The sequence below is a fragment of the Bombus pascuorum genome, chromosome 15 (assembly GCF_905332965.1).
Source record: "Bombus pascuorum chromosome 15, iyBomPasc1.1, whole genome shotgun sequence".
Lineage (NCBI taxonomy): Eukaryota > Metazoa > Arthropoda > Insecta > Hymenoptera > Apidae > Bombus > Bombus pascuorum.
Window position 1 is genome coordinate 5,774,158 of NC_083502.1, and position 14,850 is coordinate 5,789,007.

At 36.8% G+C, this 14,850-nt stretch overlaps 1 protein-coding gene across 1 annotated transcript; it reads left to right on the plus strand.

The window, feature by feature from the left end:
- Positions 1-55: 55 nt before the first annotated feature.
- On the plus strand, positions 56-2,102 carry LOC132914759 (muscle-specific protein 20). The gene is made up of 4 exons (XM_060974134.1): positions 56-217; positions 942-1,153; positions 1,411-1,531; positions 1,769-2,102. Exons 1-4 carry the CDS (start codon positions 188-190, stop codon positions 1,958-1,960), a joined length of 555 nt encoding a protein of 184 aa, XP_060830117.1. The 5' UTR covers positions 56-187; the 3' UTR covers positions 1,961-2,102.
- The last annotated feature ends 12,748 nt before the right edge of the window (positions 2,103-14,850 follow it).

Here is a 14,850-nt window from a genome sequence, read left to right on the forward strand (position 1 = left end):
AAACATAGATACATGGACACGTACGTGGCGTCGTCATTTTCGAAACACACGAGGTCTGCACCCGAGGTGTTGGACTGTTTCCTCCAAAGCGTGGGCCGTGTTCCCGCCATCTTCGTCCACTATAAGAGGGATCGGCTCTAGGACCAAGCATTTCAGTCCTCTTCGACAAGCACCGCAAAGCACGAGGATGGCTCTCGAACGACAAGTGCGCGCCAAGGTATGAGCTCGAGGATTTTCGTGCATCGAACGTTCGTTTCGTGAAGAACCCGGAAACATTTTGCCTTGTGCGAGATCGTTGCAACTTTATTTCGCATCCTGCCAACTCTGTTGTGAATCCATCCATCGTGAATATTCCGCTCGTCCCTACTACCCTTTCCAACAACCCTTGCGTGTGATGCAAATTTTCCAACTTGTACGAGACAAATTCTTTGACTCGTGCGATGCAAATCTCTGGATTTGCGTTGTACGAACTTGCCAATTTCCGTGCCACGCAAATGTGTAAAATCGTTTCACGCGAGTCTATGAATTTGTCTGAGGCGAGCTTCTACGTTTCAAAGGGTTGCGCCGAGCTTTGCAGCTCAGAACTGGGCCGAGCCGGATATCCGTGTTTTTCACTGGCGATTGAAATAAATCATTGTGAATCTCGTAATCGATATCGGTGTTTCGATGTTTAAAATTGCTCATTCTTTGGATTTGACAAGTGTTCTCCAGAAAATTCTTTTTCCGTGAAATTTCGAAGGATTTCACGTGGATGGTTCGTCAGTGATCTGTACAAGTTTCGAGAAAGAAATCCTTGCGGTATTTATCGGAACATTTCGGCAATTATACAGGCGATATATTTTAGAGGGAATTCCCGACTCGGAGATGATTTATTTTTTAACTCTGTATTTTTTAACGATAGTTGGTGAAAGCAGTGATTTCATCCGATTGTCTCGTTGCAGATCGCTGCAAAGCGTAACCCAGAGCAGGAAAAAGAGGCCCAAGAATGGATCGAGTCGATTTTGGGCAAGAAATTCCCACCAGGTGAAGCGTTCGAAGATGTCCTCAAGGATGGACAGGTGTTGTGTCATCTGATGAACAAGATCGCCCCTGGATCCGTCTCCAAGATCAACAGCAGCGGTGGTCAATTCAAAATGATGGAAAATATCAACTCGTAAGTCTATTTTGGAAATCACCTGAAAGTTACAACAAGTTTGAATCTTTGAAGCTGTAAAAACGCATGCACTCAACAATTTATAAAATATCCAAAGTATAGTGTTCTTTGCAATATTTAATAGACAAAACATTTTGCCTCTACTGTAAGTTCCTTTTTCTTCTGAATGATATTGATAAAAATACTAATTTGTATGAATATCTGTAGTTTGAATTCTATAAATAAAACTAGATGAAACGAGATTTTCTTACTATCAGGTTCCAGAAAGCTTTGAAAGAATACGGCGTGGACGACGTTGACGTGTTCCAAACGGTGGACTTGTGGGAGAAGAAAGACATCGCACAGGTGGTGACGACCCTCTTTGCTCTTGGCCGTACGGTAAGTTTGATAAAAGAACCGGATCAGTGGCATTTAATAGGCGCGTAGCCTAATTATGCCATCGAGTGGATTATTTAGCTTTTAATTCCATGTCATCTGCAATCTCTAATTTCCAATCGTTCCAGTGTCTAACTTCTGTAACAGAATACAATATTTTAGCTTGACCTCTGATTACTTTGATCCTTTGATTATTCCACGACAAGTTTCGCTAAATTGCAAATAAAATCTTCTCCACAGACGTACAAGCATCCAGAATGGAAAGGACCATATCTGGGACCTAAACCCGCTGACGAATGCAAACGCGAGTTCACGGAGGAACAATTGCGCGCCGGTGAGACGATGATCGGTTTGCAGGCCGGTTCCAACAAAGGTGCCACCCAATCTGGCCAAAGTATCGGTGCCACCCGCAAGATCCTCTTAGGAAAGTGAATCAACGCGATATCAACAGGTTTAGATTGAAGAAAATTTATACTTTGTATGTACCATGTATATAAATATATATATTATGTATTTATTTTGTATTTTGTAATTAAATAATATATATAATATATATTTGTTATTTAACAAAGAATTGGCTGTATCTATCCTCGCCCTTATTAGGTCATTGCCGCGTGTCGTTTCGTCATTCGAAATTTTCCACGGTTTCTAGAGTATTCTCGAGGCTGGTGTAAAAATACTACAAACGCGACGGTGGCCGTTCCGGTTGGACGTTAACAGCGTTTTTAAAGCGGCTGCCAGTGTTTTATAGAAACATCAACGTCCAGATCCTCGTCTTTCTTGTCTCTGAATAACGCCAATTCCCGAATTATCGCGATTATTTTCGAAACTTCAACTTCACTGAGACCTCGTCCCTCCGAGTCTCTACGCTCGTCCTTGTCTATGTCGTCACTGACGCGTTTCAATTTCATTTCGATCGATGTTGCGTTGGTCGCGTAAAATAAAAGATAAAAAAGAGGAAGAAGGACGAAGGATAAAAGTTTTCAGACAACAGGGACCTCGTTCCTTCGAGTCTATACGTTCATCCTTGTCTATGTCGTTACTGACGCGTTTCAATTTCATTTCGATCGATGTTGCATTGATCGCGTAAAATAGAAGATTAAAAAAAGGAAGAAAGAAGGACGAAGGATAAAAATTTTCAGACAACAGGGACCTCGTTTTTCCAAGTTTCTACGCTCGTCCTTGTCTATGTCGTCACTGACGCGTTTCAATTTCATTTCGATCGATGATTCGATTCGATCGATGTTGCATTGATCGCGTAAAATAAAAGATAGAAAAGAGGAAAAAAGAAGGACGAAGGATAGAAATTTTTAGACAATAGAAATCACAGAGGCCTCGTGTTCCAGCATTTCTAGATCCGTTTCTGTCGTCACTGGTGCGATTAATCGATGATTAAATTCGATGAACGTTACGTTGAATGAGAAACAACGTTCGAAAAAAGAAACAAAAGGAAGATAGAAGGAATTTTGAAGAATAGTAGAGAAACGAGAGAATTCTGGCAAATCGCGTGACCACATTCTCACAGTATAATTAGAACGCTGGAAATAAAAATACACCGGTGCTCGAAGGTTACGATGATTTACAGAAAGTCTAGACTCTTGTGTTTCTAATAGAAAGAGAAGCAAATAAACCAACGACTGCATTCTATTCGCGTTAAGTCAGAATAAATAAGAATAGGAGTTTGTTAATGGGCAGAAACAACGAGATTTATTAAAAACGTCGTATTACGCGTTGAAGTGTAGATGCATCTTGCAGTTGGTGGATTTGTAAGAAATTTCTCTGCTGTCATTTCGATTCTGAATGGCTGGCGCGTGTGTACACTGATAGCCGGAACAAATGTTTGACTATGTTTGAACTGGTTTCATACATCCGTTGTTCTGGCAAATGTAGCCACGATCGTTGTTTTACAGATACTATTAGACTCGGGCTATCGTATTCGATAAAAACCTTGCTTCTACTCGATAGAAGCTAAACTCGTCACGAGTAACTGAATTTTTGAAGAATTTATGTGATTTGTATTGGCTTGGCAACTAAGTGATTGCGCATCTTGTCGTTACAACCTAATGACAAGATCCGCAATCACTTAGTTGCCAACACAATAATATTGGAAATTAGACATTTTGAGGTTAGGGGATAACTAAGCTTCGGATAAGGATTTGAGATATCGCAGATTTCGAATTTCGAGGATTTTTATCGAGAAATTCTCCTATTCGAAAGATTTCGAAATGTTCGAAATATTTTTAATTTAAAAATCGCGAAAGTTTCCCAGTAGAAAGTTAAAAGTTCGAGATCTCGTAAAAATGTCTAGTTTGAAATTTGTAAATGCAATTTTCGAACCTAAATACCTAGAAACTTTCGTTTCGAAACTGAAAGGTTAGAAGAATCGATGGATCGCAGACCTAAAATTTACGTCGATATTCGTTCGGGCAAATCTTCGCTACCAAGACGAACTATTTCCAACTTAATCCCAAAACACCCACGTATTACGAGAATAACAATAATAATAATAATAAAAAATGATTTTCTGACGATAAACAACAGGTGGAAATAAATTGAAATCGCAGCGAGACGTGTTGGCTTCCGATTTCGAGACGACACGAAAATAGTGATATTGTAATTAGCATTGTGTATAGCGGTTGTAGACACATCTGCCGCGAGATTCGAGAGTTTGCCACGGCCTTCGACGTAACAGGCCGGTCTAAAATTATTTTCGTTCATTCCAGATGCGCGAATCTACGCCGCACAATTCTGGAAAAGCGGCGAAGGAACGTCTTTCGTCATCGTTTCTAATATTCTTTGATAGTCTCGACCATTTTGCGTTCAGCGACAGCTTTAACGATCCAATCACGAATAATTAAACGTATCGGTTATGAAACGAGCACCCGAGATTGGCGACATCTGTGTATCCGTTGCACCAGACTCTGTGGATATAGTGGTGTTATTTACAGAACGAAAAATTATTGTTTACTGCCAACTATAAACATTTGGAAATCTGTTGCATAATTCGTTTCTCAGATAAAAATCGTAATGTTTTTAATTTTTTAAACGACAGACGAAAAATGATTTGGTGTCTTCCGAAGTTCTACGTATTTATTTTACAGGACTTCTCGAACGATAGAAATTAATTAGAACTTAATTTTTAGCTTAGGCTACGAAACTTGAAATTTGAAATTTGAAAAAGCCCGCGCGCGGCATTCGATATGTATTATAAAAATGTATAGAGCATTCCTCGCAAGGGGAACTTAATCATTTTTCACTATGGTTTAGGTTAGGATTACGAATTTTAGTGCAGACAGATCGCAGAAAATTTGACGTAGCAGATATTTCGTTTGAAAGAACTTTTTAGATTCGACGTTGTATAGAATTCTATAGAGAATTCCCTGCAAGGAGAATTTAATTCTTTTTGGCTGTGGCTCAGGTTAGGTTTTGAAATCTCGTTGTAAGAGATTCCAGGAATTTTAAAACCATCATTCAGAGGTCCCTCATTTAGACGAATTTTTAGTTTTCAGCGTTCTCAAAAATTGTATAGAGCATTCTTCTTGGAAGGGGAATTTCATTTCTTTTGGCCAGTTTTTGGTTAGAATTATAAAGTTTCAGGATAAAGGATTTCAGAATATTCAAAATTAAAAACTCCTGATTTAAAATTCAGAATCTAATTTTAGATCGATTGAAGGGGGATGACTGTTGGAATTGAATTGGAATTTTGGAGGCGGGAAAATGTAATATTCTGGTGAATTATGCAGACAAATTGACGTGTATAAGTATAATAAATCTTGTGGGTAAAGATAGGAATCGTATCATGGTTAGGTGCGAATGTAATCACATGTATTTATAACAGACACCTTTAAAGGACTTTCATTTAGTCCATCTGTTGCATTTCTAAATTTAAATTATAAAATCATAAAGAGGAAATAAAAGAAAAAAAAATAAAAAATAAAAATGATGTACAACGTTTTAAATAAGAAATAAAACAAGCTGACGTAGTCTTATTTTATCTTAGTATGCCCCTCTACTTGTTTATCATATTATTACTGTTACTATTGCTACAGTTATATGCAAGAAGCGTATTTTTCCACAAGTAAACAACTTTATTTGCTATAATCTTGATTATCGTCACAGATTCAAGCATCATGGAAAATTTGGAATCTGTTTTCTCTTGTAAATTAATTTTTTCATTAAAAGTAAATTTTGTGTAAAAATCTAATCTTTATAATTACATACAAAAAGAAAAAAACGAAGAATATTGCTTTTTGTGTAAAATATTAGGCGAATATCAATAGTATAAAATTAAATTAGTAATTTGATTGGAGTGTATGTTTAATTGCAATGGTAATATTATTTTTACCATCGTATGGTCTACGAAAGTGTTCACACTCGTTTCAAGAAGATGGCACTACGTGGCGGATAGCGGAGTTGCAAAAATATCGTAGTTCAGGCGTAATTGCAAGTAGATGACTCTACACCAACCATATGTGCATTTTATACTCTGATATTGAAATTACAACAATAAAAAGTATTCCCAGATAAAAAGTACAAAGACGAATGATTTGAAATGACGTGTTTGCAAAAATTGTATCTTTTAATTGTTCTGTATTTAACAAATTTTATTTTTTGATTAAAAAGATACTGAAATTAATAATCACTGAAATATTTTTCCAAATAAACTGTACAATAAAGAATTAACCATTGAACGGCACAAATTTTTTAAAAAATTCTACCTTTTCAATTAAAAAAAGAGATAAGCGCTACTGACGGTAGTACAGTAGTAGTATTTATTGCATCATCCGTACATTTCAGTGTTTTCGGGTGTAACACATAGACATAGACATAGACGCTAGTAATTTCCAATTATTAATTTCATTAATCGATAATCCAGGTGTGAAAAGGAAATCTAAATTAAATTAACCTGGCATTCTGATTCAGCTGACCTCCATATTGAAAGAAAAGAAACGAAAGGGTCCTAAAAATGGCGCGATTTTACTTTCAAATATCAAGACACCGTCTTAAATCTTTCATCTTTGAAACTCATCTCATTTCCTGGAATGATATACAAACACGAGAACGTTTCGAGTGTTCCTGAACGTTTCACGTGGTATGCACGAAGTTGACAGGAGAGGTTAAACAGGTTTGATTGAAAAATAGCCAACTAACCTCGAAATGAGATTGTCGCGACTCGTAACTTTTTCTTGGTGGTGAACATGAAATAAAATGAAACGAAGTTGAGCAGGGTAGGAAACTTGGACTCAGGAATAGACATGATCGAGGTAGTCGTTCTCATTTCTTACATACTTGGCGTGAGAAGCAACTGTGCCTTTTGATATGGCGCCAGCCATAGTCGTAGCATCCGGCACCAGGATTTAATTTAAAACCCTTTCCTACCGGTATTCTTCAAGATGCGGAGAGTTAATTTGAGTGATTTCGTATTAAATTTCTACAACTCGTCTCTTACTAAATTTCCCAATTTACAAATCTTGGCACCGGTTGGTTACGCGATGTGCGATTTAAATATTGTAGTGATCTAAGGAGATTGTAAACAATGTACCAACAATATATTTAGCTACTACGTTTAAATAAAACGATGCGAGTGCGAGACAATTTTGGATGCTGTCGAAAAAAATTGAGAGAAATTTTAATTAGTTGGATGTAGGTTCGTTTAATTTTATCAGGGGAGGAAAATTTCTCCTTGATCACAACAGAGTTATTGCGAAAACTCTAGATCGTCAAACTTGAAAATTTGAACTTTTGGATTCGTGGTTCTAGAAATTCGAAATTTCCTGGACTTTAATCTGAAAATTTGAAAATTTGATAATTTGAAATTTGGATCAAAAGTTTGAGAACTGGAATTTTTCGATTTAAAGTTTGAAAATTTGAGTACAATATTTATGTTTAAAAATAACGAATTATTGCTTATCGAGATGTTCAACTCTCGTGTTACTAATTCAAAGTTACTTTAAAATAATGGTTGCTGTAGTCGAGGTTTTCGACGTGCAAGATTGTGGTTAACGAGGATCGCCTCGCTCGTTTTTCATGCCAACTATGGTACATTATTCCTGAATTCATGTTACACGGCGTATGCAATTCCTGGCATTTGCAGGACGTTTAGAAACTGCATATGACATTCGAATCTCTCGGATGACATATTCATATTTCAGCAGGCGAAATGGCGGGCCAACTTCTCGGTTTCTTTGTTTCTCGAAATTTCTTTGAATCGAAACTACGTTCTAGTTTCGATAAATCATTCTGTAAACTTGCTTAATATTAGTAAACAAATGGCTACAGTAATCTGCAAAATTGAAAAATTCCAAAAGCTCATGGTTAAAAATGCATCTTCCAAGGAGTCAAATATTCTTAATTCTAAAATCATATGGGCTGTTTGTGTAACAGAAACCTAACCTCAATCTAATCTGTCACTAATATTAATTCAGATTGGCTCTAGAAACATTGCGATAGCCTTAAAACTGAAACTCCAATTCCAAATATTAAAAAATCATTTCCGAGAAACAACCCTATATTTCCAGCAAAGTTAAGTCCATACAACCGAGATCACGGTGTTATTTCGTCACGCGACCGTGGCTTGCGTAACGCGTTCGCGAGAGTGTCCAGAGCGATTCGCGTGCGACCGAGTCATTATGTCACTCTAATGTAACAAGTGAGCGGACTTGGAATTGGCAGCCAGAGGGGGGAATTATTAAATCGGCTATGCAGAGGAGTCGAGGTGGTATATTTCAGCTTAGGTTACCTTGAAAAATATTTGTCAGCGTGAGCCCGTGCGTTCGCGCGCGCGTTGTTACGGCTACATGAAAAACTGGGCCGGCTGCCTAACTTCTAGTCTGCCTTTCTATTATCGGATCCCTATCAGATATCATCATTATTGAGGAAACTTTATTGGCCACCGAAATATCCGCGGCCGCGAAATAAATTGTCGCACGTGCGACAAGGGCCGACTAATCTGTTTTGTCACGTTTAACGAATGCGTTAATGAGCGATTAACGAGCGGTGAGTCGGTTGAGGAATCGACCCTAGACGTTAAATGATTAACACAGAGATTTGTGTTGTGTCTTTGATTAGGATAGATTACTGAACATGAATGGAGGTTAGGAATAAAGATATGTTAAGATTTTAAACGGTCCCTTTTACAAAGTTGCATTGTACTAGGGATTATGACGAGGTTAGGTTAGATTCGGATTACAAAAATTTCGGATAAAGTCTCATTGAAGATGTCTAGATTGGGAGAAAAAGTAGGTTAAGTTAGATTTTAAATGGCGCTTGCTGGAGAATTTCATTAAATAGGAATCATGATATGGCTAAGTTAGGTTAGGATTAAAAAGGTTTGGGAAGAATTCTTATCGGAAATATCACATTGGAGTAGATTTGGGCTAACGAAAAAGGTGAGAGAATAGACTGAATGCTCTTTCTTTATGTCCTAACGATCAATAATTAATATTTCCAAAATACAGTATCATTTAATAGAACATGGCTACATCAATTCGAATTAACGATTCATAGGTGAAACCGAGCGATTAATTCGGCGAACGTTACATCGCAAAAGCTGATCAACAATGGCAGGTAATTAAGCTAGATGTTCGACGTGTGGGGGCCGCAACAAAGTGTGCGAAATTGCATCAAAATTAGGATGCTGACTGTGTCATTGGAAAATGGAATTGAAGATTATCCAAGTAATATTGGCAGAGTGGTTTCTAGTGAATAATGAATCTCTATATTTAACTACGTACGAGTAAGCGCGTAAACATAAGAATTAGAGCTTTCTTTGATGACAATTATCTCAGCAAATAATGTGTTACCTTTTTCTTTTCAAGGAAGTACCGAGACGTATAAAATGATGGATATTATGGAAATTACAGTAACAGTTCAGTGGCACATTGCAGCCAAATTTCTTACATAAATTCTCCAGCACGATAAATTCGATCAGCCAAAATTCGATGGCGAATGGGTCGCATATTTCACTGTGATTGATAGGCAACGGGCTACCGGAAACTGCGTCGTAAATCTTCCAATAATTAACTCCCGTGAGCTGTACCAGATTTCTTGTCGCCCTGCAAAGTGTTTCCACGATTCTGTCCTTTTTTTTATCCTAACTATTACATCGAATTTCTGGATTCCTAGATTTTTGACGAATTAAATAATAATAATTTTGATCTCGTTAATTGACACTGAGACAATTTTTTAAAGGTATTCTGACAAAATTTGAAGATTTCTATTTTTTGGAATATACTAGATTAAAGTATTTATTCTAGGAATTTCAAGTATTTTAATATGACATTGTTGCAGTGAACAAACAGGAAGAAAGCGAAATCTTAAGGATTTAAGAAAATTGTTTACGTGGAATGCACGAGAATACTGTGGCCAACTATCTTGTTCTAGCCAAGATAGAGTTAGTGAATCACCAGCTTGCGAAATGTACAATTCGTCACTAATCATTGTGTCTCGATTCTACTTTTAACAACCGCGAAGTAACACTTCGCCTTCGCAGACTCTTGGGTGTTTGAAACTGAGCATCTACTTTAAACTTATCTCGAGTTACTATTATTATAGTTATTCGAACCTAATCTATATCCACCTCTATTCAAACTTACGCAAATCTACCTTAAATCTAACTCAAACTTTGCCAAATTTTGCGTATATGTGCACCAAAATTTATACAAATTCGAAAGAATCCAAACCTAGTTCAAACTTGATCAAACCACATTCAAACGTGGCCATGGTGGAAGTTTTCATTTTAAACGTAACCCAAACTTAGCGAAACTTAATCCAAATTTTATTCAAACTTGATCAAACCAAATTCAAACGTAATCACAGTAGCTACTCGTTTTAAACGTATAACCTAAATCTACAATGTTGCAAGAATCGAAATAATATTTGTATTTATTTAAAATGGAAGTAATCATTAAATCCACTTAACTATTAATCTATTGTTAGAGTAGCACATCTTATAATGAAAATTCCTTGTGATCAATCTCTTTCAATGAGAGCCATTGTGTTTGTGCCAAACTGCAACATTTTGTAAGTAGGTCGTTCACTCACGTAAAGCCATGACATTAATCAGGGTATTACTTCTTGTAAAACTGTAAACCACGAGGCAAATTTCTTACAAATCTCTATGAAATTAAAAAAAAATCCTATTAAAATTGCCAAATTAAAAAAGAAAGAAAAATGATCATAATTTTGTCCCAAACTAAACATTGAAACGAACAATAGGTATCATGATTCAAACTCCAACGAAACATTACATCAGTGGTACGTCAAATGACATTTTTATTATCTCAAAGAAGAAAGAAAAGAAAAAATAAATAGAAACAAAGAGATACAAACACAGAAATAAAAATATTCAGCGTGATCAATAGGATATTTTTGTTTATCCAATAAGTTTGAGAAACTTTGAACCGAAATTCCACTTATACCGATCTGTTTGAGCTTAACGTGGCACTAAAACGAATATAATCCTCAATTTATTTCGGACAAAGTATATCCAAATGACGAGAACTTCAAAATGACCGCCGGAGTTAAGTTATAATAAACTTGAACTTCGTTTAGGAATAATATTATGGCCGGACTAAATTTAGGCTGGACCAAGGATTATTGGAAAAAATACCCTAAGTACTCAAGATTTACATCGAGAACCTCCTGTCAGACTTTATTTACCTCTAATTCCGATCCAACCCTGACCTAACCACGACCGGACCAAGGACTATTGCAAAAGATAGTCTAGATTAAACGCAGGCTTAACTTAGACCCGGTACGAAGCTAACTTAGACTGGAATCCAATCATGGTGAACCACGAATTCAGATCATAGATCGGTAATTTAATTCACCGTAGATATAAGTTAAGATGTACTAAGTTGGAACTTGGTACGTGAAAGACAGCTGGGATACTTAAACCCGGCACGATACTAACTTAAAGAGCCCAATCTTAGTGGACTCATAACTGGAATAAGTTAGGGAATTTGGTTCATCATGGATATAAATTTGGAATTTTAAATCGGGCTCTAGTTATTAAAATTATGTTATGATAAACTTAAATTATCAAACTTAATCCAAACTACGAATAAAGTAATCCAAAACGAATCTTAACCTCCATTCAGATTGATGTAAATCTAACCTAACTGGACTCAATTTCTGTGTAATATCGAATACAGTGCGAGAGACATTTCAAACTTAGCATAACTTACCCCTAACTCAACACATTCAGAAAAGAATCATAATTCATATTCCTAAATAATTAAAGTCTCATGAAACTTAAATGTAGATTCAAAAATCAAATTATCAAATGCAAAGAAACTTTGAAAAGAAACATTGATCCTTCCCACCATTGTTTCTCAATCCTATCAACATAATAGGTTACCTTAGAGAATTCATAGCCAAACCAGGCATTCCAAAAATCAGTCGAAGTCTCTTGTGCAACGGAGACCACTAGGAATCATTTTTTCTCTGCTGTCAGTTCCCCTACCCAGTCAGTTTTACCCTTTCGTCTTCTTCCTTCGATTCTGTTCTCCTCTGTTCAGGCTGAGTCATCGTGCGTGCAAGTGTCTCGAGGGCGTCTGCTAAGTCACATGCTAAATTTGGTTACCTTACCAACGGGATTGTATTACGCGCGTGGGCTTATTCTAATATTTCGGATGGCCGCGATGGCAACTAGGCCGTCCTCTTTCTATACTTATATCTGCTTTCCTGAGCTTCGTGTTCTGAACCAGTTGTGATAACGAGGAAGTAAGTCCTACCAACTCGCCATCCAAAGAACCGACGTTCTTATTTCTCAAGAAATCCCCATGAACTTCACATCGTCGGGACATTAACGCTTTGAAAAGAATCCAAGATTTAGGGAAAGTGTGCCGATTATTCTTTTTATTTATATCGCTTCGTGTTTGTAAACACGCGGTATTTTTACATGATTTCTACTTTATCTTCTGGGAGACAAATGAGCTTGCGAGGTCTGGTCGCGATTTCGCGTGGGAAAATGAATCTTTGGTTAGAGAAACACAGAAATCGAAGGGCAATTGTGTAAATGAGAGATTTCAGTATTTTCTTAGATTCAGAGGTTGGTACGATAATGGAGTATTTTGTGGTAGGTTTTTTACGGGCTTATTATGAATTAAGGTTAGATTTAAGGGAAAGGTTATGTCCAAATCGATATACCAAGTTTAGTTTAAACACCATCAAATCAAGTTAAACGTAGCCAAAGATCAGCATTTTTCTAGGTTTATATAACGATGGGGTAATGTAGAAAATTTTGTTTCGTAATATTCCTTGGATTACGAAAGAAAATAAGGTTAGATTGGAAGAGAAATGGCGCAGGTTTCTATGAACTAGGGAACTGAATGGATGATATTCGAGGGATGGGCTCGAAGTCAGCTCTTCCGTGATCATGTAACACCCGCAGTGGGACGGAAATAATTTCAGCTTGTGAAGAGGAGCGAAGGAGAGAGACGGTCAAGTGGAACAAGTCAAGAATTTCTGCATTATGTGCACTGGCTCGATTTAATGGCTGCTAATAGGGCCCTTTCTGATGTTGTGCAAAATCTCTCCTGTTATCAACCGAGTTTCATCGCCTGAAGAGATTTGCTTCGAGCAGCGATAACAGTTTAGCTATGACTTCACCCATTACTCAAAGTACTATGAAAATTTATTGCACAAGTTTTTAGGTTGTATCTTCTCGAAAAAAATTCAGGATAATTACAAATTAGCATATTACGCTGTGTTATTCGTTTAAGGCGAAAACAATGGAGAATTTTATTATTAATTAATTATTTCGAATTCCTTCCTATGACAAAATTAAAACAACAAAATAATAAAAATGGGAATATCGAAAAGAGATTCATCCATAGAAATTATTAGGAATCGAGTATTCTAATATATTATGCTGTATGATTACCTACTTGATTTTTCTAAGCTTTTTATCGAACATCTCATGAATTTTCCTTGCAGTCGCGTTGCATAATGGATACACGACGAGATCGTTGCACCTCTCGGTTAAATATATATAAAGCGAGCACTTTTCGTGTAGCGATGAATTTTTAAGCACTTCCTCTTTGCTGTGGTTTCCGCTATTTTTGACGCGATTGAACGGACATCCATTCTCAGGCGCATAATCGAATTTCGTTGTCAATCAGCGAGACAACGCTCCGCGGTGACGTGTCACGTGTCTCCGGACAACGTTCTAATTATATACGTGTACTTATACATTTTTTATTGTCCACGCGTTAAAATAGTAACGGAAAACGTTAGGGTTGAATGTTTCATAAGAGATCACCCGTGTTATATCTAAATAGTCGTGTGAGTTTCTTCCTATAGAATAAAAAATTAAAAAAAAAAGATACTTAAAAAGATAAAACCCAATTGAAAAAAAAAAGAAGCGAGATCATAAACTGGCCCAAGTAAAAATCGAGACTCAACTTTCTATCTAAAATAAAATACTACGGTTTATTTTTCATTCGAAAATCCTGATGGCGAATTTTCCGTCGCGTATTTTCACTTAATTACCTATTTATTTAACAAATATTCAAACTCCAGCAAAATCATAAATCCAATTTAAGCGAAGAATAAATCTCCAATTCCTCATCCTTCTGGTAATATCAAAAATATCTCGAGTCTTTTACAAAAAAAAAAAAATATTTTTCCTGCCACTTTTTCGACTTCGGCAAATATTATTCTTGTCTTCAATTATCGAGTAATAGAACATCATCGAACATCAGAAAAATCTACTAAAATTCGACGTTTACGTTTATCATTCGATGTTCATATCGAAAGGATCAAATTTATAATTTTGTCTCGTACGATGAAATAACGAACAAGGTCGAAACCATAGGAGGAAGACTAGTTGGACTTTTATCTCGGCGCGAAAATGGGCTAGTGGTAGCTAAGGATCGAATTGCGTTTTTCTTTCATTTGGTTAGGGGCGGTCTTTCCGAAAAGCTGCTCGGTAACGAACAGCGAGCAAAACCGAGTGAGAGCCACGCACACATCCACTGTGGCAACACACTCATCCACTATTAATAGTATCTTGCTCAAATTTCTATTTTTAGAAAGACTTATATGCGTGCACGTGGCTTTATGTAAAAAGCTCGCCGAGTATATGATCGCACCGCGGTTACACCCACGTAAGCTCAGCATTCAGGAAGCCATCGTGCCGAACTCTTTTCGTCCAACTGTCTCAGCCCTTGGAATTTCTCCTCTTCAAAATTTATATAATTACGCACTCTTAATGTATGCACTTATTTGTATGACTTACTTGTCTTTTTAAAATTTAGCGTTTGAGCTGGTTGGGTCATACTTTGATGTTGCTCCTTGAAAGTTCTCTTCAGGATTGA

Excerpts from the sequence above, each read along its gene's own strand:
- LOC132914759 (XM_060974134.1), top strand. The coding sequence starts at position 188 with ATGGCTCTCGAACGACAAGTGCGCGCCAAG. Across the intron at positions 218-941 it reads AACGACAAGTGCGCGCCAAG|ATCGCTGCAAAGCGTAACCC; the intron begins GTATGAGCTCGA and ends GTCTCGTTGCAG. Across the intron at positions 1,154-1,410 it reads ATGATGGAAAATATCAACTC|GTTCCAGAAAGCTTTGAAAG; the intron begins GTAAGTCTATTT and ends TCTTACTATCAG.